This window comes from Sorex araneus, chromosome X, assembly GCF_027595985.1.
Source record: "Sorex araneus isolate mSorAra2 chromosome X, mSorAra2.pri, whole genome shotgun sequence".
Classification (NCBI taxonomy): domain Eukaryota; kingdom Metazoa; phylum Chordata; class Mammalia; order Eulipotyphla; family Soricidae; genus Sorex; species Sorex araneus.
In genome coordinates this window covers 233412719-233439826 of record NC_073313.1, presented here as the reverse complement: position 1 = coordinate 233439826, position 27108 = coordinate 233412719, and the positions used below count along the sequence as shown (strand labels likewise).

At 39.9% G+C, this 27108-nt stretch overlaps 1 protein-coding gene across 1 annotated transcript in view; it reads right to left on the bottom strand.

Moving 5' to 3' along the window:
- The window catches only part of AOX1 (aldehyde oxidase 1), an 83524-nt gene extending 61100 nt beyond the window's left edge, over positions 1-22424 (bottom strand). The window contains exons 1-6 of the mRNA XM_055120892.1: positions 22264-22424; positions 12238-12295; positions 10719-10815; positions 5441-5549; positions 3531-3657; positions 343-404 (exon numbers count right to left, since the gene is read on the bottom strand). Coding sequence (XP_054976867.1) covers positions 343-404; positions 3531-3657; positions 5441-5549; positions 10719-10815; positions 12238-12295; positions 22264-22347 — 537 coding nt within the window. The 5' untranslated portion in view covers positions 22348-22424. The remainder of the gene's footprint in view (positions 1-342; positions 405-3530; positions 3658-5440; positions 5550-10718; positions 10816-12237; positions 12296-22263) is intronic.
- Positions 22425-27108: the final 4684 nt, after the last annotated feature.

Genomic DNA, 27108 nt, shown 5'->3' with positions numbered 1-27108 from the left:
AAACACAAGCAGTAGTCACAGACTTTCAGATAAGAAGTTTCCCCTGGTTGATTGGGAAAACTGGAGATAATGGTGGTGAGAAGATGCAATGTTGGTGGAACTGGTGTTGATACATTGATTGTCAATAACAAATCATCATGAGCAACCTTGTAAACCACAGTGTTTATATAGTGTAAGGGGAAAATAAAATTTTAAAAAAGAAACAAAGCTGAGAATAAAACCTACATATCAGCAAAAAAAGTCCCCCTTGCTAATAATAATTTCCTCTTATTAGTAATAACAATTTTCCAACTCTACTGTCTTCTTTCTTACATACTTAGTCATGTATCTTTTTCTACTTACTTTACAGAAAGTCTTGCAAGCCTCGATTATGGGCCTGTATCCAGTGCACCGACATAGGTTTCCTGAAAAAGAAAAACCCACTTTGATTACTCAAGCAGCCCAGACGAAGGCAAAGGATACCAAACGCATGATAGAATAAGGATTCCTGTTCAAGAAGCCCTGTTGGATATTTCAGTGCAACTCATGAAAATAAATTTTTTTTCGATCAGAAATTTAGGACTTTGAGTTTAGAATCTTCAAGTAGAGTCTTAAAGCTCAGATATTCATACTCATTGCAAATAATTTTTATAGTCTCTTTGGTAGGTGGTCAAAGAACAAAGTATTATTTTTAGTAGAATACAATTCACATAGCAATAACATAAAACATTAACATATATAACAACAACCTGTATTTGGTAAACAAATTCTTAAATAATTGTTACATAGCTAATATTTATAATTTAGAAAAATATAGTAAAATACTTACAAAAATCAAATAGTATCTACTGTATACATAGCCACCTATGACACAGTAAACTGTTTTTGTAAGAAAGATACCAAGCAGTGCCTATAGCAGGCCCAGGATTCTCTTCTGACTGCACTAAGTCTGGTTACAAGAAAGGCACCTACCTTAATCCCTATACTATCTTCCTGCTCTGATGAAATAAACTTTTACTCTTAAATAGAAATGCAAGAGAAACAAAATACTCAATACATTTTTATTTCCCAACACTGAAAATTTGTCAACAGGAGTATCAATATAGCGTAGAACATTTACACAGTGGAACAATTTTTGCCAATTATAAAGAACAATTCACATTTTCCTGAGTGAAAGAAATAAGAAACAAAAGTATACTCTATGATTTTACCTGCAAACACTGAAGAATAGAAAAAAAAATAATCAGCAATTATAGATTTAGAATAGTGATTACTTCAGAGGTGGGGCATTCTGAACTCTTAAATACTTTGTCAATCTGTTGGCCATGTCTGTGGGGATTGGTTTCTGAGCTCTCAAATCTGTTTCATTGATCTGTGTGTCTATTTCAATACCATTCTGTTTTAATCACTATGAATTTACAGTCTAGTTTAATTTTGTTATATTTCAAGAGTGCTTTTTTTAAAAAATTTTATTTTATCACCATGTGGAAAGTTACAAAGTTCTCAGGTTTATGTCTCAGTTATACAATATTCAAATACCATCCCTTCACCAGTGCCCATATTCCACCACCAAAATCCCCAGTATACCCCCGCCCCCGCCCCCCACCCCCAACTGTATAACTGATGAATTTCACTTCATTTTCTCTTTACCTTGATTACGTTCCATATTTCAACACAAAACTCACTATTGTTGGAGTTTCCCCCAAGAAAGACAGCCCTACTAAAGAAGCATTTGATAATTAGTTTTCCATTAAAAGATTGTATGTTTTCAGTTTTTTAGAAAAGGTCGCACGGCCGCTAATGTGGCCACGCGGTTCGGATGTGTCCCAGTCCCACATCCCAGAGCCGTGTTAGTTGCTGCTCAGTGTCGCCAGGGCTCCATCTGGAAAAGGTGTGGTGGCTGTACCTCCTCCATCTGGATCCCCGGTGTTGCTGGCCCGGTTTCGGGTCTGGAGCATTCTCAAGAGTGCTTTTTTAATGCTGTTTAAGGCCTTTTATAGTTCCAAGAAAGATACACAATTTTTTCCCTCTATTTTTGTAAAATAAAAATCCATAGGAATTGCATTGAATCTGTTTATTGCTACAGCTGATAGTCATTCTAACAATGCTAATTTTTCTAAGCCGTGAACAAAGAACTCTGCATATCTTTATGTCTTTTATAATCTTGCAACAATATATTTTAAAGTTTTTAATTTAATACAAGTAGTATTTTCATTCTTAGAAGTCCCCACATGTGAAGTAAACAATAATTTTAAGCCCTAATCTCTTGATACATACATAGCCTTATGCAAGAGCTAAACTTCAGCTGAAAAAAAGATCCAATGCATCCACACAGCAGCAAAGGTGGTTTTGTACTCCAGAAGCATCTGGCCAGTGTTTCACATGCAGTGATCCACAGTTGCCATTCTCCCTCCATACACAAATCAAGAATTGACCTTGAAACACAAAGTTACTGAAGCAATTTCTTTGGGTTCTCAGCTCAGAAATCTTCATTCTTTGACAACTCCTCAATAAAATGTACCCTACATTTGAGAAACCTCCTTATTTGTTTGCATCATAATAGAATCAAATGCATAATAAAATCTGAAGGAAATCAGACAAAAGACAATTCATGTACTTTCTATGTCCTTCCTACTTCCATTTTCTATGGTCTTCCATAAGATGAATTTGCAGAGTAACTTGTACATTTGAGTTTTAGTCACTTATTTGCAAAGATAATAGAGTTGTGGAAAGTTCTACCAGTAATAGATATTGGGAAGTAATTTTTTTTGTTACTTGTTTAGGATCTTATCCATTGAAACCTACTCTGCCCACATATACTGAGCTCCCGAGCTTGATTAAAAAGCTCTGAATAAAGACAGTTCTCTGAAATAAGTATAATTATGATCTCACTGTCTTTGATTCCACATTGTATTCTACAATCTAATATTTGCCATAGTTCTAACAGATTCACCAATATGGGAGAGTGGTGGTAGACAAAAGCATGTACTCTTTCCAAGTACAAATAAATTAGTTTTATCATCATTATAAGAAATAAGCAAACAATAAAAGGTAGGAGATCCTTATAGATTAAAACAGATTTAAGAAATATATCTACAATATGCAGTGTGTGGATTATGTTTGAATCTGGATTTGACCAAACCAACTTCTCCACTTCTTGGTCACATAATTTTGAATAAATTATCCTAAGTCTCAGTTCCTCTATCAATAAAGTGACATATTTTAAGGGTTGGGGAGGTTGGACCACACACAATGATGCTCAGGCACTATTCCTGGCTCTGCAGTCAAAAAGTACTCCAGCATTGCTTAGGATCCTTATGGGATGCTGCTGATTGAACCTGGCTTGGACACATACAAGGCAAGTGTTCCTACCCACTGTACTAACTCTTGCCCACAATAAAAATTATTTCAATATTAATACATAATTTATAAAGTTATTAGAAAATAAATTAAATGATATACATATAGCATTCATTACCATCATGGCAACTCCAATCAGCAGCAGTAGCAGTACCTTCAAAAAATTAAAGGCACACACACATATAACCTACCACCAAGGGCATCCGTTAACTGATCCAGAGTGGGTTCTGGGTGGTTCCTTAGGAGGCTATAGATGGACATCACCATCCCAGGAGTGCAGAATCCACACTGTGTGCCATGACACTTGGCTATTCTCTCCTGAAATCACAGAAATATCATAACTGTGGAAACTTAGTTCCCAGCACAGGTCTACTTAATGAGAATCTACATGAGTTTCATGCACATTCAATAGGAGAAAAGGTCCTGGTAAATCCTTCTCATTCCAGCTGCCTCCCTGCCTGGGCTAGGCAGCTGTGCTTACTACTCCTTATCAGCTTTTGAACTTTAGCAAAAGTCTCAGCCTTTAGAATCAACAGGGGAGCTTTAAATTTTCCCGGACTCAAGCAATACCCCAGATCTATTGACAGAATCTATGAGAAGTGAGGAGTGAACTTTTAAAAATTCCCTGGAGTTTTTCTATTTGTAATCCAGAATAGGGATTGCTGTGATGAATGTTATTCTCTGGAAGTCCTTCAGACAAACCGAACACATTACATTCAAGTTGAGAAAAATTAAAAACAACTTCAATCATTTCCTAAATGCCTTTGAACCGGCCATGATTGCCCTAATACTTTAGAACAAGGGAATTTGTCTCCAAAGTACCATCATCAGCCCAGAAAATAATCAAAAGGGTATCCAATGTTGCCTTGATTTCTCATCTAATCCTTTTTCCCTCCACAGCTTTCTTCTTTAGGTCTAACTTCAAAGGTGCAGTCCCAATTTGGAAGCTATCTTCTGGCTGTACTGTAAACACAGGAGCTCAGAAGTCACTAAAAAGTATTTTATGCTTGCAAAAAGTCAAAACTTACAAGGCAGAATTCACTCCCTTTAGATAAAAAAGGTTTCATAGAAAACAGACCCCAAGATTTCTTAGTTTTGGGGAATTTCAAGTCTGACCATTTTCCATGCAACTCTTCTGATCCATTTCATACTTTCTCCTTAAAAGTGACCCTCATTAATTTAGACAGAATTAAATAGAAATGGCATTTTTATTAGGCATTAGGCAAATTATTTAAGGAGTCAGAAATCATTTGAAGCAAAATTTAAGCAAAGTGCTAGATTAGGAGAAAAGCCTCAAAAATCACTGATAACTCCTATTATCTGTCTTTTGAAAAATCCTCGAATTAAGTTCTCAATTTAACAAATCTTTTGTAGCAAAGATTTTCATTCAGCTTTAAAATCATATTACTTTTTACTGCATAAAACATCAACTATAATAAAATTTTATCCCTCAATTCACATGGTTTATTTTGAAGAGGTGCAATGAACATGTTAAAGAATTCTATTTATTTATTTTTAATTTTTATTTTTTAAATATTTTTATTGAATCACCGTGAGATACAGTTACAGACTTACAAACTTTTGTGTTTATGTACCCATCCCTTCACCAGTGCCCATTCTCTACCACCAAGGTTCCCAGTATCCTTCCCACCACCCCCACCCCATCCACTATTAGAAAATTCTAAACCGTATTTAGAAATTCATTAAAAAAATAGTTATCGGGGAAAAGTGATGGTACAGTGAGTAAGGCATGTGTTTTGCATTAAGTTAAACCAGGTTTGATCCACGCCAGTGCATGTGGACCTCCAGCACCAGTGGGAATGATCCCTGAGCACTGAGTAGTCTCTGAATTAGGAGTAAGCCCCAATTGCCACTGGTTTGGGCAAACAAATAAACTAAAATGAAATAAAGTATAATTTAAAAACCTCTTCCCCAAATGTCAATCTCAAGTTCCCATTCATCCCAGGTTTCTTTTCTGCCCCTAACTAAACATCATCTATTGAGGGTAACGGGCGACAGAGCCCAGATTTCTGTCTTTTTTCAATCTCAGTGATTCATCAGGTCACTGTGAGCATAGGAATCCTCTGAGAAAGAAGCTCACCTGCACAGGATGAATCCTGGTCTTGGTGCTTCCTATGCCTTCAACTGTGGTGACAGCAGCCCCATACAGAGAACAGATTGGGGTCAAGCAGGCATTGACTGGATAATGTCTTCAGAGAGTGAAAGAAAAGTACAAATTACATTGCATCTAAGGTGAAGGGGGTCTTAGCATTCACTGACCCCTTTAATATGGCAGGCTTCACTTATATACCCAGGTTTCGCTTATACATTTCCTCCTTGGATCATGTTCATTTTACAAAAACAGAATCTTATAGTGATTTTGCTGAGGTCACAGCTAGGGTCAAAAACAAGATTCAAACTAGATGACCTAATCCTAACTCCACAGCAATTTTCTTAACTTTGTTCTCTTGAGTGAGGGGGTGACAGTCTCCTTTCTAATCACGTAGGACCAACAATCTATAGTATATTCCATCTTCTAGGAAGATACTGGGGCAGGTATTGATTAAGCAATAGAGTCAATATGGTATTATATTTCAGAAGAATAAACAGGGTATAGATATATAACTCCTCAATCTTACAAATGAGCTACTTGAAAATGTCTAACTCAGAATGACTCTTAAAGTGTTATATTAAAATGTGGGATTGATGCTGGAATACTGCACATCTAAAACTCAGCTATAAATAAGTTTGTAAAGCATGCTGCTTTAATTTAAAAAAATTAAATTTAAAGAGGTTGACGAAACAGAACTGCAAGTAGCCAATAAATATATAAAGCAAATGTTCAACTTTAAAAATAATTGAGAGATCCAAATTATACAGTGAAAAACACCATTTTATAAAAAAAATTTTAATCTTAATACCCATTACTAGCAAAGATTTGGGAAGAATCAATTTGCTTTCTATAAGATAGAACTCTTTTGTGAGACATTTCATTAAAGGCATAAAGACCTATAAGATGCATACACTCTATTACCATGCAATTTCATTCCTACATATTTATTATAGTCATACAATTAACATAAATCAATATGAATGCTCCCTAGCATATTGCTTATAATAATAAAAAATGTAATCTATGTGAGCACTCAGATATTAGTTTTGGTATAGAACATATACAAACATTAAACAGAATATATACAACCATTATAGAACATAAACAATAGAACATATCTAACCATTAAAACTATATTTATGGGCTGAAGAAATAGCAGCTGACCCTGCTACAATTCCCAGAACCACATGGTCCCCTTAAAAAAGTCCTGAGAGTGACTCTGAGCATATTTCTTGGAATAGCCCCCCAGCACCAATGGGAATGGCCCCCAAACCCAGAAAATTTGTTATTTATTATTAATGAAAATAATAATACGTATTTAGTGAGAATATAAACAAAATATATTTGTTTTTTAACATTATAGGCAGCATGCTACCATTGTAAATGCAAAGAGAAAGATGGGAAGAATATTATTCATTTAAACATAACTTATGACATTTGCTGAGTATCTATTGTATACCCATTAGAGTTCCAGGTGCTGGAATTCATTGGTGAATAAAATACCTTTGTAGGTGTATAATCTAGGAGAGTGAAAGAGATATTATATCTCAACATAGGCAGTGCCTAATTTATACACAAATTGCAATGTGAGAAGTACTATGAATAAGTTAATATGAGTCATGGGGATAAGAAGCTTCCAAGGTGAGGTGGTGCATTGCCAATTAGGAGGTGGTCAGGGAAAAGTTGCCAATGTAGCATTTTGACTGGAATCTGATAGATTCTTTGGAGGCAGATACAAACATTTATAGGAAGAGACAAAGAAACAGACACAGTGAAATGCATAAGCCTTGAAGCAGGAGTAGGCTTGGGGTACTTGTAGATAACAAAAAGGCCAGTGATACTGGAGCACAGTAAATACAGGGGATATAATAAGAGTAGAAATTGAGAGACAGACAGGAGTAATATAGGTAACATTAAAGCTTCATAGTAAAGGTCAGGGGGTTAAATATTGATTCTAAAACTAAGTTTTTAGTTTAGACATAGAAAGTTGTAAGATTCAGCTTCACTCTAAAATCTCAAACAGGCCAATATTAGCTAAATAATGATAGTTTTTAAAGAATAAAATGTTTTAAAGTGTTTAAGTTTGTAAATGGGCTGGAGCGATAGCACAGCGGTAGGGCATTTGCCTTTCATGCAGCCGAACCAGGTTGGATTCCTCCGCCCCTCTCGGAGAGCCCGGCAAGCTACCAAGGGTATCGTGCCCGCACGGCAGAGCCTGGCAAGCTACCCGTGGCCTATACAAAATGCCAAAAACAGTAACAATAAGTCTCACAATGAGAGACGTTACATGTGCCCGCTCGAACAAATCGATGAGCAACAGGATGACAGTGACAGTGACAGTGAAGTTTGTAAATCACAAATCACACGAATCATGAAATCCCATTGATCGTCGATTTCTCGAGCGGGCTCAGTAACCTCTCCATTCGTCCTATCCCTGAGATTTTAAAAGCCTCTCTCCACTCAGCCTTCCCATGATGCCAATGCCGCATTGGAGGCTCTTTCAGAGTCAGGGGAATGAAATCCAGCTTGTTAGTGGCTTTAGCATATGAATACACCACGGAAAGCTTGCAAGGCTGTCCAATGTGGGCACGAAACTCTCAGTAGCTTGGTAGTTTCTTGCAGAGGGAGAAGTAGGTTATAAGATATCGCCCGGCCACAAAGTGGCTGCAAGCTTCTGGGAGCTCACTTTTAAGTCTCTGGATGTTGGCCGTTGACAGGATTACACACACCTGGGTTCCTCTGCCGGTACCTTCATGCGTGAGGCTTGACCGAACATATGGAGAGGGGACTTGAGCATGGCTGTGGCTAGGTTCTGATGGTCTTCGGCTGCCTGGAGCTCTGCTCCAGGCGGGGAGGGAAGCTGGAACCCATCCCCGCAAAGGGCCCCGGAGGAAGTCAGCCAGGCATGCGGGCAAGAGACTCTCTTCTGAAGTTTGTAAATGAATTCACAAATTATTCAAAGATCCTTAAAAGTGATTGGTGGAATTACTCAACTTTTTTTTTCAATGAATAGCAGGATTTGTGAGTTGAATATAAAAGGTTTTAAAGAAGGGTGGAAAATTGAGGGCTAGAAATGTATAGGAGATAAAATGCTTGCTTTTCATGTACCCAACACTGATTTGATACCTATTACCACAGTGATTCCTCTCAGCACTGCCAAGGGTCAATCATGAGCACAGAGCCAGGAACAGCCCTTGAGCACTGTCAGGTGTGTCTCCAAAAGAAGCAAACTTCATTAAATACATAAGGAAACTTTTGTTTTGCTTTTGAGACACACTTGGCATTGCTCAGGGGTTACTCCAGCTCTGCACTCAGAAATCACTCCTAGCATGCTCAGGGAATCACATGGGGTGCTGGGGATTGAACCTGGGTCGGCAGCCGGCAAGGCAAGTGACATACCTGCTGTGCTATCACTCCAGCCCCAAAGAAACTTTTAAAAAAACAACAACATAAGTGCAGCCTCTAATAACAGAGAGAATATAGGACTTTTCTCATGGATGATAATAGAAGGTGGAAAATTAATCTGCTTTAGAAGGAGAAATCAGATTAATACTCAAAAACTTTTAATAGCTACATGTTGGCTGACATCATGAATTATATTATGATGAACTGTCCCAACTTCTTCCCTTCTCTTCTCAGACCTCACTGGGTGCTGAAGGTAATGCCACATATAAATAGAGGCAGGCAATAAGTGTGACATCCTTTCTGGGTTTCTCCTGTTATATCAGATTTCTATTACCTTTTTTTCCCTTTTTTTTTCTTTTTGGGTCACACCTGGCAATGAATAGAGGTTACTCCTGGTTCTGCACTCAGGAATTATTCCTGGCGGTGCCCAGGGGACCATATAGGATGCTGGGAATCGAACCCGGGTTGGCCACATGCAAGGCAAACGCCCTACCTGCTGTGCTATCACTCCAGCCCCTATATTACCTCTTATGTCCTCTATTTCCTGATGTTTTGGATCTTTTCTAAACTTTTTGCATGAAAGAAGATAGCAAAGAAAGCAGAAAGAATTGTTTAATAAAAAGCCAATTTAAAAAATAATAAATAAATAAATAAATAGAGGCAGGGAAGGAATGTCATAATAACCTCTCCAGGCACATTGGTCTTTAGACCAGGAATACTAAGAGAAAGCAGAATGAAGGGAAATGATTGGCACATTAGCGTGACTATAAGGGATCTTCCAAATCACATACAGTGATAAAGGAAAGTAGAGAATGCTTCAATGACCAAAAGTAGTAAATAGTTTGTAGGCAAAAATGATTCCAGAGTATACACTGAGCAGGTGGCTTGGCTGAGGAATACAGATGGAAATGTGAAGTCTTAACAGTGCTCAGAGCCTTAACCCGCATCTGAGATATGTGGAATAATCTGAAATGCATAACATAATTGTATAGCATAACATAAAATGCATTATTCACACATGCATAACTGGACTCTCAGAAAGAGAGAAACAACAGAGAGGCAGCAGAATGGTGTGGGGGAAGAAAGGAACAAAATAAATATTTGATGGGATAATGGCTTTAAAAGTTTTCAAAGCTAATTGAAGACATTAAGCTACCAATCTAAGAAATTTGGCAAACCTAAAAGATAAATTCCATTCACAATGAAAAGTGTTAAATGTAATGGAAATCCACTAGTAACTTTTAAGTAGGAAAGTAAATTTGTGCTGATTTATACTTGAAACAGATCTCTTCAACTGGTGCACAAAGAATGCCCCTCTATATAGGGCTAGATAGAAGCAAGGACATAAGTTAGTAAACAGTGGTGTAAGTCAAGAGTCTGATAATGGCTTCAGTGTTGTTTCAGCCCTTCCTTTCCTCTACAGACAGCACAGGGAGTCAGAAAGCCTTCAAGTGTCAGTAGGAGATTTTTTGATCTTCCGTTATCCTCATTGATGGGACATTAATAGTGGTGCTCAGTAGACTATAGATTGTGTCGACTTCTTGAACTGGGTTGAGTTGCATACAAAGCAAGAGCCTTACCTCTGTGAGGTTCACTTACCTTCTGAAAGTGCATTTTTTTTCTAACCTATTCACCATATTCCTGTCTACATTTTTCACCATTGTATATCCAGTGGCTAATACCTTTTTGTCACAAAATATATATTCAATTCAATATGTGTTCAAATACAAGAATAAAAGTTCAAAACTTTTTATCTACAGTGGCTAATTACCTTTTTTGTCACATATTATATGTTCAATGCAGTACATGTTCAAATATAGAACAAAAGATCAGAACTAATTTTGGTTTTTCTGCAAGGTACCTTATCTTCTTGGTGACAGGGTTGTATCGGGATATCATCACTGTGCAAGCACCACAGCCTCCTCCTCCACAACCATACTTAGTTCCTGTGAGTCTGACTGGAAAAATTATAGTTAAAGATAATGCACTTTTCATAATTCTCTTTCTTATAGATTTGACCTTAGGAGACAATAGCAGCAAACACTTTTCCATATGTAATTAAGTTCAATATGTATACTTATAAAATTATGTATGTGTATTTTAGCTTTTTTATTTAGAACTTTGTAAGTTCTTGATTTCTGTGTATATGCTGTATCTTCTCTTCTCCCTTTCAACACAACCAGGTTGCCAAAAATAGAGCCAAGCTAAAAATATAAAGGTGTATGTAAGTACATGGGCTTGAGTTTTTGAAAGTAGAAGTGAATTACACATTTATTTGCATCCTTATCTGTATCTCTGATAACATACGAAGTGAAATGTTAGATTATAATAACTATTTGAATCTATATGCCTTATTATCTACATTTGTCATTTCTATGGTCCTCGGTGGCAGACTGTTAGGTATTTCCTGATATCTATTTTTTCTTCTTTCACGGAGGAAACCCCAATTTTTAAATTAATACATGGTTGTCCAGAATAATATAAGTAGTTGGATACACACACACACACACACATATTGCCAGCCTCTTCTGTAGCTAGAGGATACATAAACAGAGCCAGGCAATTTAATCATAAGTGTTAAATATAACTTCTAGGAGGAAAACTTTCTCATTTTTCCCCAGATAACCTGAACTATCATAATGAGAAAGAAATAAAGCTCTGCTTTTTAAAAAATAGTATTTACTGCTCTTTGGGATTTTCTGTTACCCACCAATAACCGAATATTAAATACTACACTGGTATCACAGACAATAACAATCAGTTTTGATTGTTTTATTGTCCAAAAATCATGAATGACCCTCAAAAGCTAATTCACAAATTGTGTACTCTTTGGGTAATTTCACCCTTTCCTGGAGGAAAGAATGTACAAACTCATATTGTCATATATACTTTTGCACAGTTAACAGATATCTGGAAATGACTGGAGGTCATGCATAGCTAGTTAAAAATCTATTCTTTTTAGATGATCTTTATTCAGAAATTTTAGAAAGTTTTCTCAAGTAACATTTTTAGATTTAATTTATCCATTGTTCTTTTAGTAAATCTTCTATAATTCCTGTTTCTAATGGACATAAAGGATAGAATGTCAGTATTGTGACTGTTAATTCTAAAGGATGCCAAATTAAATCCTTTTAACATTAATTTCTTTAGTTCCTGTTTCTAGTTTTACAACTTTATACAATATATTTAGTGACAAATTACAAATTAGAAAGAACCTGACAACCCAAATTGTGCATTGCCTTAAAAGCTATAATATACAAATTTCTCAAAGATTAAAAGAAAGCCATAAAAGTAGGGAAGATGACTTAAAATAAATTTTAAATATCATCTGATGAATATATTATAGTTATACAAAAATACACACTCAAAACAAAGGATACGTTTCTTTCTCAGATATGGTAACAGCATTATTTCAGGATCGACATTTTTTTCTATCACCTGCACCAGAAGAAAAATAGTTATGTGTTAAAGTTAAAATATCCAGAGTAATAGTTAAATTGGCACGCTCTGGGTAAATTTATCCAAATGCACATTAGTTAAATCTTCTGCTAATTTTTAAATTCATTTAAGATCTGTAGACCATCTATGATAAAAAAAAAAAAATTCACTACTCTGTGTAGTCTGAAGTTTGAGGTCCTGTCCTTGGTGCTGAATCACCACATTCTATAAGGGTATAATTCTTTCTACAGTGGGTCCTGTTCAGATTCTCCTAGAAAGTTTGAAGAAGATGAGGGCAAAGATATTAATAAAGATATGATAGATAATTTTTAGAGAGATATATACATACAGTTTCCAGGATACAATGTCACCTAAGAAACTGATACAGCTTTTAAAAAGATTGGCTTGCACAAAAGTCAGATCAAAATGGATTGAAGACCTCAATATTAGACCTGAATCCATAAGGTACAGAGAGAAAAATGTAAGCAGAACTCTGTATGACATTGAAGCTGAAGGCATGTTTAAGGATGAAAAACCATTGACAAAGCAAGAGGAAACAAAAATAAACAATTGGGACTATATTAAACTAAGAAGCTTCTGAACCTCAAAAAGAAACAGTGACCAAAATACAGAGAGAAATCTATAGAATGAAAAATTTTATTTACCCAATACCCAGCAGATAAGGGGTTAATATCCAGGATATACAAGACACTGGTAAAACTTTATAAGACAAAAAAAAACTAAAAACCTCCAACTCCAAGAAAAAAATGGGGAGAAAAAATGAAAAGAAATTTCCTCAAAAAAGAAATTCAAATGGCCAAAAGGCACATGGAAAAAATGCTCTACACTGCTAATCATCAGGGAGATGTAAATCAAAACAATGAGATATCATCTTATACCACAGAGACTGGCACACATGAAATAGAATAAGAACAAACAGTGCTGGCTCAGATGCAGGGAGAAAGGGATTCTCATTCATTGTTGGTGAGAATGTAGATTGGTCTAGCTTTTTTGGAAAACAATATGGGCATTCCTCAAAAAACTAGAAATTGAGCTTCCATATGACCCAGTAATACCACTTCTTGGAATACATCCTGGGGGTGCAAAAACGCACAGTAGAAATGACATCTGCACCTATAAGTTTATTGCAGCACACAATAGTCAGAATCTGGAAACAACCCAAGTGCCCAAGAACAGATGACTGGTTAGAGAAACTTTAGTACATCTACATAATGGAATGTATAGATGAAGAACAGATGAAGTCATGAAATTTGCTTATAAGTGGATGGACATGAAGAGTATCATGCTGAGTGAAATGAGTCAGAAAGAGAAGAACAGACATAAATAACTGCACTCATTTGTGGAATATAAAATAACATACTATGAGACTAACACCTTAGGACAGTAGAGATGAGGGTCAGGAGTATTGCTCCACAGTTAGAAGCCTGCCTCATGGACTGGGGGAGAAGGCAGTTGGGATAGAGAAGGTACTGCTAAGTCAATGATGGTTGGAAGGATCGCTAGGGATGGGAGGTGTGCTGAAAATAGACAAAGGACCAAACATAATGGCCTCTCAGTATCTGTATTGCAAACCATAATGTCCAAAAGTAGAGACAAAGTGTTAAAAGGAAAGTGCCTGCCATAGATGTAGGTGGTGTGGGAGTGGCAGAAGGGATACTAAGGACGTTGGTGACATTGGTGGTGGAAAATGTACACTAGTGGAGGGATGGGTATTCAATCATTGTATGACTGAAACTTAATCATGAAAGCTTTGTAACTGTATCTCAAGGTGTTTCAATAAAAAATAAATAAAAATTTAAAATATTGGCTTGTTTATCATATGCAGCGAACTAGTCTACAATAAGAGATCACAACCAACCATAGGGAAGGAAGGAAGGAAGGAAGGAAGGAAGGAAGGAAGGAAGGAAGGAAGGAAGGAAGGAAGGAAGGAAGGAAGGAAGGGAGGGAGGGAGGGAGGGAGGGAGGGAGAAAGGGAAGAAGGAAGGAAGGGAAGAAGGAAGGAAGGAAGGAAGGAAGGAAGGAAGGAAGGAAGGAAGGAAGGAAGGAAGGAAGGAAGGAAGGAAGGAAGGAAGGAAGGGAGGGAGGGAGGGAGGGAGGGAGGGAGGGAGGGAGGGAGGGAGGGAGGGAGGAAGGAAGGAAGGAAGGAAGGAAGGAAGGAAGGAAGGAAGGAAGGAAGGAAGGAAGGAAGGAAGGAAGGAAGGAAGGAAGGAAGGAAGGAAGAGAGGCAAGCTTTTTGTTTTAAGTTATGGACAAAAAAAACAGAAACAAAGAGGTGCAAGCAAAAATTCAGTTAAGAAGTTCATGCGAGGGGCTAGAGCGATAGTATGGCGGGTAGGGTGTTTGCCTTGCACGCGGCCGACCCGGGTTCGATTCCCAGCATCCCATACGGTCCCCTGAGCACCACTAGGAGTGATTCCTGAGTGCAGAGCCAGGAGTAACCCCTGTGCATTGCCAGTTGTGACCCAAAAAGCAAAAAAAAAGAAGTAAATAAATCAAGCCTAACAGTAGTAGTGAACAGTAGCCTTACCTAAGAGATGGGATGGGAAACATGATGGCTAATGTTTCATAAAGCTATCACGTTTCTATTTTCTGACTAGAGATTTAGATTTTTAGATTCAAAGAATGGGTTGAAGCATGATTTGCTTCACAATTGCAGAAGTAGAGTTCATCTTTCACCACCACACTATACTAAATTTCCCTTCTTGGAAGCTGATAAGAAGGATTATATGCTTATTCTGTGAATGTTTCCTCACTCTCAATTCTAAGTAGCTGTGTGCCAATCACCAGTTTCAAATATATGTTCGAAAGAAGAGGTGTCATACGTGTTCATGCATACACAAAAAGTAAAATGAAGGAAAAGGGGGAGTGTCTCCACAAGACACCCAATATAAATAGTTCTCAAGTGAATATTTTCATTTCCCAAACTTACTTCCTTCTTTCTTTTTCCTAGACTCACCATCTACTACATGGTAAAGCTTAAAAACCTAAGCTATTTCGAGCCTTTTTTTTCCCTCTTTCAATCCACTACACTCAATGTCAACAAGCCCTTCCATCTGTTTTCCCTCACTGGTTCTCTAATTACAGTTTACTGATCACTTTCGGCAGGGCTCAGAGAACCTTCTGTAGTGTCAGGGATTGAATCCGGGAGAGCTGCATACAAGGCATCTCCAAATGAAGCTTTCTGAAGAAAGAGAACCAGGAAAGGTTTCTCTTAAAGAGCTCACTGAAGGAGCCTTTGGTGAATTTATATTCAAATGTTTCTGCATGTGACTAAGAAGACGTGATGTGTACTCATGAAATGCTACTCAATTCACTGTCACTCTCTCACTGTCATCCCAATGTTTATCAATTTGCTCGAGCGGGCACCAGTAATGCCTCCATTGTGAGACTTGTTGTTACTGTTTTTGGCATATTGAATACGCCACGGGTAGCTTGCCAGGCTCTGCCTTGCGGGTGAGATACTCTTGGTAGCTTGCAGGGCTCTCCAAGAGGGACAGAGGAATCGAAACTGGGTTGGGTGCGTGCAAGGCAAAAGCCCTACCCACTGTGCTATCGCTACTCAACTATTTTTAAAAAATCAAATTGTGATTTTTGTGCAACCATGAGTACAACTTGAGGTTATTATCCTAAGAAAACTAAATGAGGAAGTGAAAGATGCTACCAGATGATTTCCTCATGTGATACATAAACAACCAAAGCAGATGAATGAACAAGTCCCACCACAAAATAACCATTAGTCTGTGAAAAATACAGCAATTATCACAGAACAAGGGGAAAGTCCATAAAAATGGGTAAAGGGGGGTCAATCTGATCATGGGAGGGGCATTAGAAGCTTGGGGATGTGGGCAGCAAAGCTCATACATATAGAGAAGTGTGAAGCTGTACACTCCTGAATTGTATATGGTATTGTGAACCAGTGGTAAATGAAAAGCATTTTAATTGAAGAGTTTCTGGAATACAGTAAGAAATTTAAGCTCCTTGGCCTAATCTATAATGCATCTTTGATAAACTGCCCACTATCTCCTGCCATGCAATCCATGTAACTTGAGCCCCAGTCACATGTGAGAACTGGCAGTCCCAGCAGTGTTTGAACTATTACCCTTCGTTACTTTTTTTTCCTTTTCTCCCCTAGATTTTTCTGTTGTTTCCATGACAACCAGGGGAGAGTTACATACCCTCTTGATTTGGAGCTCACAGGTTCCATGTCTGGCTGTGGTGCTCATCGGTCTTTGTAGCAGTGCTTTCCATTGTCACACACTTTTAATTCTAGTGCTCAAACATACTTGCTTGTGTGCTGGAAATCTCACCTTGTTCTGGCATTTGGGAAAGGGGTCTTCGGACAGCGAAACTTCAGGGACCATGCTCAACTCATGTGGGTGGAACCAGGGATCAAACTCACAGCCTCACGCTTATAAGGCAGGCTCTTTGTCACTGGGCTCTCTTCATTGCACTTTCATTCAAGGTTGGGTCTATCTTGAAATTCCCTCCTCTTCTTTACTTGCCAGAATCTATATGTCATTCCAAGCCTTGCTCAAATATTCTCTCCTAAATGTGTGCTTGCGTGTGTGTGTGTGTGTGTGTGTGTGAGTGAGTGTGTAGGTCTAAGTGGGGCCAGGGGAGGGGTTGAAGGGAGTTAGGGAGTTACTGCCATCTACTATCCCTCCCAACTCTCCACTTCAAATAGCCATGACAACCAGGGAAGAGTTACACACTCTCTTGATTTGGAGCTCACGGGTTCCATGTCTGGCTGTGGTGTTCATCGGTCTTTGTAGCAGTGCTTTCCATTGTCATACACTTTTAGTTCTAGTGCTCAAAAGTACTGTGCCAATACTCATACAGCCAATGTCCATGCGTCTTCCACAGAGCTTTTTACCCTACCTCATAATTATTTGTGTATGTTGCATAATCTTCTTTTGATCCTGAAAAAAACCACTTTTATTCAACTTCTTTGTGCCAACAATAAAGAAATAAGGAGCTGGGGATATATATCATAGGGCTATAATAATTTCTAGTTTTGATTAATATCCTGGACACATATATATGTATTTATATATATATATAATTTACTATGAGAACACTCAAGAGGGAAGGGTGATTTCTCACAGAACAGAAGCCAAGAAAACAGTAAAACAACAATAACAGTGGCAGAAACAATTGGTTGATTTATCCCATCAAACATTCTCTCTTTTTTCCTTCCTAAAACAGGCCTAAGTGCTCAGAACTCCTGTGTTATCTTGGCCCATAAGACCACACATAAATGGCAGCAGAGAAAATAAAGAAGGAAACTAGAAGGAATCCAAATGACAATATAAAACTTCTAACCAGATCTCTGATGTTTATCCCTGGTGTTGCATATGTAAAGGTAAAAATGACTTGTATTTTTCTTAAACCACTGCTAGTTTGTGCCACTTGTATTTGAAAGTAATCCCAAAGAAGACATATGACAGTGAATCCACAGAAACCAAGCTCTCAATGAGAGAGATAATCTGGGGACCATACATGGTTAAAAAAAAAAAAAAGAAATTAGGCCTGAGGAGTATTTGCATGTTTGGAACAAGCAGACTTTGTTTGGCTATTTGTTCTAAAAAGATGTCTCAGGATACTAGAGTCTGCCTCAAAGTACCAGAGGCTTCAAACACACTTAGCTTTGTTGATGTGTTGGATGGCATGTTTGGAGGTAGGAAACCAGAACATCTTGCCTGCAAGCTGTCCATGAGTTTTGGAGTGAAAGGGTGAATGGGTGAGGATAAAGCACTGGATGGAGGATGGGGGTTCCATGGGGAGGCGGGTAGGAAAGAGCTAGGTCACTGACTCTAGTTCTCAGATACAATGCCAGGTCTCGGTCAGGGTCATTGCATGTTCCCTCTTGGCTCAGCCTCGGGCTGTTGCAAGGCCAGGAGAATCTGACCCTCTGTGTGTCCAGTAGCCCTTGGGGAGATTTCAGGTTTACACTGGACAAGGTTGAGAAATCACTTTCCTCTAGGTCTCCTGGTGATTTAGACCAAGGGGACCTTGCAGGACACAGAAAAAATAAAGAGAGAGAATGTGGGAGAGAGAGGAAAGGGGAGGAAGATGAAAATGAAGCTGAGGACCAGAGAGTATAGTTGGTAGAGCACTTGCCTTGCAGGCAGTTGAACCAGGTTCGATCCTGAGCATCCTATATGGTCCCTTGAGCATTGTCAGGAATAATTCCTGATTGCAGAGCCAAGAGTAACTCATGAACATCATTGGTGTGGCCCCAAAATAAAACCAAACCAAAAAATGAGGCTGAGAATTATACAGACAAGCAAAGCTGAGAGGTGGGAAAAGGAAATAGGAAGCAAGCATTACAGAACAGTGCCCAAAGCCTTCCTCTGCCCATCCCCTCCCAGAGGCAGAGTCAGTCCTTATCCAGCCTTTTATATGTTTGAACCCTTCTATCATGTAGTCCTTCTATCTGAGCAAGGTCCCCACAAACAAAACAAAACAAACAACTAAAATTTTTATTTTAACTTATTTTATTTTCCTAACTCACCCCCAAAACTTTTTGGATTATTAGAACAATTCCATCAGCTTAGAAATTTCAGTCTTGTAAACCAAAGTGATGGTGAAAACACCAGCCAATTGAGGCACTGTTTTGTTTCCTTTTTGTTTTATTTCTGGGGCTGCATAAGATATGCAAAGAAAGGGATTGACCCCTGAGCTATATTTCTGGCCCTTTGAGGATGGCTTTTTCCATATTTGCATAATATTATAAATATCAAAATCTTTTTTGTTGAACAAATGTTTATGCAGCTAATGCCTAATGACTCTTTTCAGCCTCTAGGACACTTCTGGGCAGGTTCTGGCTCTAGACACTAAGCAGATGAGTTTGTTTCCAGTTCAGATACCAACCATCATTTCCACACATCAGTGCCCAGTATCTTGTTAACCACTCTCCATGGAATTTAATTCACCCCAATTCTGTAAGATAAAGTTTAATTATATGCCTTTTTTTTTGCAGAGGAGGAAACTGGGGACAAAAATATAAGAACCTTGCCTGAGGCCCCAAGTTGGCGGAGTGGCTGAACAGATCGTTCAGGATTCTGTCCAAAGCTCACTGCCTTGATCTTTATCTGTCCCTCACTGCCACACAGACTAGCACGCTTCAGTCCTAGAGTGTCACTGTCACACAGACTGGCATGCTTCAATCCTGGAGTGGGAGCTGAAAAATAACATCTAAAGTATTATTTACTGTTGAATTTTTTCTCCCTCAACCCACCTGCTAACTGGATCATTTGTTCTGGGGGTTCGAATGGAGCAAAGAACATTTTTTTATAATATTCAGAACATTTTTCATAACCAGACCTCTGACCAGCATGCACATCTCTGCACAGCCTTAGCCCCAGTCCGATGATAACTTTTGGTAAACAGAGGGAGTTTTACAAAAAGCACAGACCAGAGGCTAATTATATTACTCAGCATTTCCTATCTTCTAAACTCTTTTCTAAAGCAAGGTTTTAATCCCAGAGGTCACATTTGACATCAAGATCTCTTCTCTTTCACAGTCCCTTTCTTACTCTTCTTAACAGCCCTTGTCCCACTGTGATTTAATTCTTCAAGTGTGGCAATTAGGTCTGCTTATCAGAAACAAAGCATTTTCCTCTAGGTCTCCTGGTGATAGAGTCCAAGGGGACCTTGCAGGACACAGAAAAAAGAAAGAGAGAGAATGTGGGAGAGAGAGGAAAGGGGAAGAAGATGAAAATGAAGCTGAGAGTATAGTTGGTAGAGCACTTGCCCCTAACAGAATTTAGAAGGGGAAAAGGAAAGGAAAAAAATGACACGATGTCCTGACCCACAATTCTGAACTACTTCCAAATGATCACAGGACACTTGGACCACAAATAAACAATTCCATGAGTAAGAAACAGCTTATCTATTTTTAAAAATCAATATGGCACAAACCATGGTTAACTATTAAGCTAAAAACAATCTCATTACCACCTCTTTGGGGGTAGGAGTTAGGAAGGAGAAGAAGATGACAGAAATACCTGCTTTCTCATTTAACCAAAACACTTCGCATCACCTACAAAGGCCTAGTCAGTGGGCCCTTGTCTGGTTCTACCAATCCTTTTGCTATCCCACAGCAGAGGAATCCTCGACTTGGAGTTGCTCTGTGTGCATGCATTCTCTGTTCAAATGCTCTTCCTCATGCTCCACAAGCTTGCTCCTCACTTCCTAGCAGTCACAGTTCAAACATCACCCTCTTCAACATCCATCCATCAAAGCAGCAGTTCCAGAGCTGGGAGATAGCTCACAGAACTGGAAAACAGGCCTGAAAGCTCTGAAAAGTGAGTTCTATTAACAGTTGATCAAAGCCTTAGTTAAGGTCTAAATTCCTGACAATACTGTCCAGTGATACAAAAGAAGAAAAGTGACCTAGTGCAGACTCTTCATGACACTCTCTTGTTTCATACCTTATCACAGCTGAGCTCTTATCACAGACCAGGAAACACCAGCTCATCTACAATGCAGATAGTGGGACTAGAGGGAAGATTCCCAAAGTCCAGAAACTGTACAGTTTGTGTGTGGAGGGTTCACTTAAGAAAGAAATAAGGGGAAAAAAATAAAAATTTTAAAAGAAAAGAAAGAAAGAAAGAAAGAAAGAAAGAAAGAAAGAAAGAAAGAAAGAAAGAAAGAAAGAAAGAAAGAAAGAAAGAAAGAAAGAAAGAAAGAAAGAAAGAAAGAAAGAAAGAAAGAAAGAAAGAAAGAAAGAAAGAAAGAAAGGAGGCCAGAGAGATAGTAGGTAGAGTGGGTGGAATGCTTGCTTTCACATGGCTCATCTGGGTTTGATCTCTGGCACCCCAGAAGTGATTCCTGAGTACAGAGTCAGCAGAAAGCTCTGAGTAAAGCTGGGTACAGCCAGGAAGACAGAAAAGGAGGGGAGGGGACAGAGCAAGAGAAGAGATAAGGCCGGGCACAAATGGGGAAATCCAGTCCAGGATTTAGAAGGGAAAGACCTGGTGCATCACTTTCTTTAGTGACACACTTGGCCCTTTGGTCATCAGAGAACGTTTGGCCATCCCTGAGCAGACACAGGACTCCCAGGGGTCCTGCAGGCTCCATACCACAGAAATGGCAGTACAGTTCAGTGCTGTAGTTAGCGCTCAAGGGAGCACCTTCACCTGACTGCCTCAGTTTCCCCTTAGCTAGGGACAAACTATATTGTGAAAGCATTAAGGAAAAACAGAGAGTCTTGAAAGGTGCCCTCAAACATCAAACTGAAGCTGCCCCAGGGGTTCTGCAGAATCAGTCAGGCTTCTGGAAGGACTGACACGAACACCGAGCCAGAGGAAGCCCCCCCAAATGAGAGACCCAGCCTCTGGATACAGCTCAGCTAGGAGTAAGCGGTGACTTGGGCAAGTCACATTTTGGTGACCTAGGAAATGTAGGGGTGGTTTGAATTCTGTCCATCTCCATGGTCCTGTCCCCGCTGGTGAACTTCCCCAGCTCCCCCAAACCAAACACAGACATCGCTTAAAGACTGGGAATAGACGTTGTTAGCGGTGGGACCCCACGAGTAAGGAGAGCTCGCGCCCCGTTCCCTTACTTAAAGCGTGGGAAGGGTTGGTGATCAGCCAGTACAACAGAGAAGGGCAAGTACCTTCGTGGGGGGGGAAAGATCCACGGCAATTTCTACAAACTGTGATGGGAGTGGGGCAGGCGGTCTCCAGGCAAACGCCGCTTCCAAACCAGGAGCCTTGGCTGATGTTTGCCAACCTTTAGTTACATCTGAAACCCGCACCTGTCGGCGCACCGCTCAGCCAGGCAGCCTGTTACTAGGCACAGCGGTAGAAGCGCGGTTTTAAGCTTATTGCACCCGAGAACCGACCCTGGCGGGTGCACTTCACAGTAGAGCCCCGCAGCGCGGAGAGCAGCCCTAGCCCGCCCGGGCCCGCGCCCCTGGGCCGCCCGCCGGGGACGCTCACCTTGCGGCCGTTCACGTAGAAGAGCAGCTCGGCCGCCCGCTCCATGCTGGCGCCGCTCGGGTCCACAGGGGTCGTCGCGGGCATCTGGGACTCCCCCTCCTTCCCTCAGTCGCTGGCCTGGCCAAGTGAGATCGGGCTGCTAGATCCTCAAGTCCAACCCACCCCGGAGAAAGTCTGGATTAAGAATCAAAGTTCCGTGAGCGCCGCGGCAGGAAAACTGCCCCGGAAATCGGGCGTCACCCGAGCCTGGCTGGGTCGGGACTGAAGGTTTTGGCGAAGTGCCCTTGGCCTCCCCGCCCGTGGCGCTGAGCGCCTTCCTGCAGGTCCGGCAGGGTCTACACCATCTCTTTTGTATACTTTTTTCACTTTTTTTTTTTTGCCTTTTTTCAGCTAGAGCTGACTGAAGTCGGGAAACTGGAGTCTATTTGCCCCTGTCCTCCCAGCCGCGCCTGTTGCAGCTCTTAATAAACAACCACATTTATCCACAACCTTGTGATAAAGGGCAGGGCGAGATCAGGAATGTGGCCTTCACAAAAAAAGGAATCCCCTGGTATGGAGGGTCACAAGGGTGACTTAGATGGTGCCTGATAACCCGGAAGACCCAGGCTCTGCTAGATCTGGACATCCTCTTCCCCGTTTTAACGACCAGCATTCTTATAGCATAAAGAAATGCTCTCCCACCCACCTTGGAAGGGCCTCAGCCTTTCTTCGGAATCCTGCTTTGAGACCCCTCCCATAATCTGGGAGCTTCCCTGCCTTGCTCTCCCTTCCTTTCTGGTTCCCTAAATAAAGCCTTTTAACTGAATTTGGCCCTTTTCTCTCCTGTCCCTTGCTTTCAGTTTGGACTGCTTGAGGACCTAGAACCTGGCTATCTGCGCCTGTTACATCAGTTGTAGGCAAGAAGCTTGGGGACCAGGAAGGGTCTTAGAAATATATCTCACTTCTAGAAGAATCCTCTGAGGGTGTTTGTTTTGTTTTGGTTTTCAAATGAAGAGGCATGTGAATTTTGAAGCCGTTTTCTTTTGTTAAATTGTTTTTGGGGCCATACCTGGTAGTGCTCAAGGCTTACTCCTGACACTGCTCAGAAATCATTCTTGGCAGGACTTGGGGGGTCATATGCAGTGTTCAGAGATGGAACCTCGCCTTTCCTGCTATACTATCTCCCTGCCTCCTAGAAACTTTTAAAAAACTTTTAAAAAATTATTCACACACACACACACACACACACACACACACACACACACAAAGACAGTTTATCTAGCAAACAGCCACAAACTTTTGATGCCAAACATGGGAAACAGAACTTGGAAAATACTAGCATAAATGTTAAAACCACACGGGGCTGGAGCGATAGCATAGCGGGAGGTTGTTTGCCTTTCATGGGGCCAACCCGGGTTCGATTCCCAGCATCCCATATGGTCCCCCAAGCACCCGCCAGGAGAAATTTCTGAGTGTATGAGTGAGCCAGGAGTAACCTCTGTGAATCGCCGGATGTGACCCAAAGAGCAAAAAAAAAAAAAAAAAAAAAAGTTAAAACCGATTTGTTTCCAACTTACACTGTAACTTTAGCCACTGTCTAGCTGCATCTTTTAAAAATCTGCCCCTTAAATTTTGTTTTGTTTCATTAGGCTACACCCGTTTGTGCCTCAGTAGACCATATAAAACAGTACCAGATCCTTGCAAGCAGCAAAGCTTGTTTCCAACCCTTCGATCTAGATCTATCACTGGACTACTTTTAATCCTCAAATGAGTTCTAATTAGCATTTCCCATATTTATTTTCACTTAACTATTAACATTTTCTGAGGTCATTCCATTTATGTAAGCACAAACCCTTTATTATGAAATTTTCACACTTTCTAGATTCTGTACAACGTACATCCCCATACACCATACTGAGCTCTAATAGTGGCCAACATTGTGTCATACCGCCTTTATTTTTCTAATAAGAAAAGTATTTAAAGTCAACTTCAGATACATTATTTTATTCTATTTTATTTTATTGGGATGAAGGGCATCAGAGTCTGGCCACACCTGTGCTCAGGGCTATCAGCGTACTTGCCCACATACACAAGGAGTAAAGCTAGGCAAAAAAAAAAAGCAAACCATAGAAGGAAGGCAGTGGTTTGAACACAGGGAATTTTGTCTTGGAAAGTTGGCAGACAAGTGGTTATACCCCAACCTGCCCCCTCAAATCTTGTAGTTTTAGAGAAGCTTCATTTTACTGGTTTAACCAAGTGCAACCTTCCGATGGTTTTAGCAACTTTTATCTTGGGGATTTGTCCTTGGGCAGCTTCTGAGAGACAGGAAGGCAAATAAAACCCACATCCCAGGAGGTGGGAGGGTTTGGGGTGGTGCCCCACAGGAAGGGAACTCCTCAAATTTCATTGGCCAAGCCTTGACCCAGCTCAGCGGGTGGTCATGCTCTTCTGACTGTTTTCCAAGACAAGAACAAAAACATATTCTTACTCAGACAAAATAGCATTATCACACCTATAAAACATTTAAAATTTTTTTATTTTGATTTGAGGCCTCACTCAACAGTGCTCAGGACTTACTCCTGGCTCTGTGCTCAGGGATCACTTCTATTTGAGGGACTAGATTTGGTGCCTGGGATGGAACCAGGGTCCTCATGCAAGGTAAGCACATGAAACCCTATTCTATCTGTTCAGTCAACTCAAAATATTTTTCAATACTCTCAGATTTCTCAATGTGTTTACTCTTGATTTCTTGAATCGACCAAGGGTTATGCAACGTATTTTTGCTTATTGTTCCTCTATTCTCATCATCTAGAATTCTGTTCACCATTTCCCCCTTAATCAGAATCATTTGTCCTATATAATAAACAACACTTTGAATGTGGCTGATTTCTTCTTGCTGGTGTTCTTTGTTCTTCTATCCTACATATTTTCATATATGACTCTAGATCCAAAACCTTCATTATATTCAGGTTCATGTTTTTGAGAGGTGATAGAGGTGGTGCTGGACATTTTATTATAGCTCACTGCAGACCTGTGATGCCTGGTGTCCCATTCTTCATGATACTGACTGTCCAGTCTATTATCTCTTCATCATTAATTTCTCTATCAACATCTCACCTGATAGTTACACCACTCATTGTCAACCATTGTCTGAAAAGTTATGTGAGGGGATTACAAAATAGTAATTTTTCCAGCTGGAGGTGTGGCTCAGGGGAAGATTGCAGGCTTCAAATATGTGAGGCCCTGGATTTGATCCCCCGCCCCACACACACAGTCGAAATTTGTTTTCTTAATTCTGACATTCCTTCCACAATCATCTGATTCTTCTGATTAGAAAAACTAGCCATCATTCACGTGAGCCATTAATTAGTTACAAATTAAATTCATACCATAAAGATAAATTCTTTTCCCTAAAATTGAAATAACTCAGAAGACCAAGTGTCCTGACAACTTTCAGTAGTTTCCAATATAAATTGCCTTGTTTCTCCTTCATTTTTCTTTCTTTGTTTGTTTTAGAGCCTCACCCAGAGCTCTTCAGTGCTTCCTCCTGGCTCTGTGCTCTGGGATCACTCCTGGTGGTGCTCAGGGGACCAAATGCAGCACCAAAGATCGAACGAGAATCAGCAAGGCAAGTGCCTTAGCCCCTGTACTATCTCTTCAGCCCCCCTTTCTCCTTTTAAAAGTATCATTACAAATGTATGATTTTTCTTAATGTATTTTGGGGGTGGGACCCATACCCAGTAGTGCTCAAGGATCACTTTTAATCAATTGCAGTCATCATTCTTGTTAATGCTCAGTTTGTCCCATCTTAGGCCACTGGAAGTATGTCCCATCTTAGGCTACTGGAAGTATCTTCAAATGGAAGTTTTTGTTCTTTTGACACTCACAGTTCATTTTCTTTAAAACTTTTTTCACTTACTTTCTGGCACAAGATATTCCAAGCTCACTTTATCTATTTTCTGTACCAGACCTGGATTTAGATACTTCTCTAAAGAGCATGGGCTCCTCTGAATGAGAAGTGTTATTTTAAAACTGCAATCTGGATACTAGAAATACTCATTGCTAATCCCATGTCACTGTTTCTAAACATTCTGAGGACAGATTTAGAGAATACATAATTTTAAAAAAGGGAATGCCAAAAGCGTTGACAACTATCCTAAAATTAAGTTGTAAGATGGCAGGTTTTTTTACTTTGAATCTTATAATTGCCTTTCTTTTATCAAATACCAAAAACTTTGGCTCTGAATCTTGCTGCTTTACTGTCCCTGGATCTTTTTCAAAACAGCAAGCAAGGTTAGGAGCTGGAGTGGTAGTACTTGGGTAGCGTGCTTGCCTTGCACTACATGCAGTCAGTTCCCCAAGCCCACCAGAAGTGATCCTTGAGTAGAAAGCCAGGAGACAGTACCAAGCACCGCTGGGTATAGCCCCAAACCCTCAAAAAACAAAACCAAACAGCAACATCAGTATTAAAACAGTGATATCTTTAGAAAGATCGCACTCATATGTGGATTATAAAGTAGCAGAATGGGACACTAATACCCAAGAGTAGTAGAGATAAGAACCAGGAGGTCTGCCCCACAGCTTGGAAACTGGCCTCACATGCTGGGGAAAAAGGCAGCAGAGACAGAGAAGGGAACACCTAGTAGAGAATGTTGAGAGGACCCACTCAGGTTGAAAGCTGCGTACCAAAAGCAGACTATAGACTGAACATAATGACCACTCAATACCTCTGTTGCAAACTACAACATCCAACAGGAGAGAGAACAAGAGGTGTTCAAACTACAACATCCAACAGGAGAGAGAACAAGGGAATGCCCTGCCAAAGAGGCAGGATTGAGTGGTGGGGGTTGGGACGGGGGTGGTGGG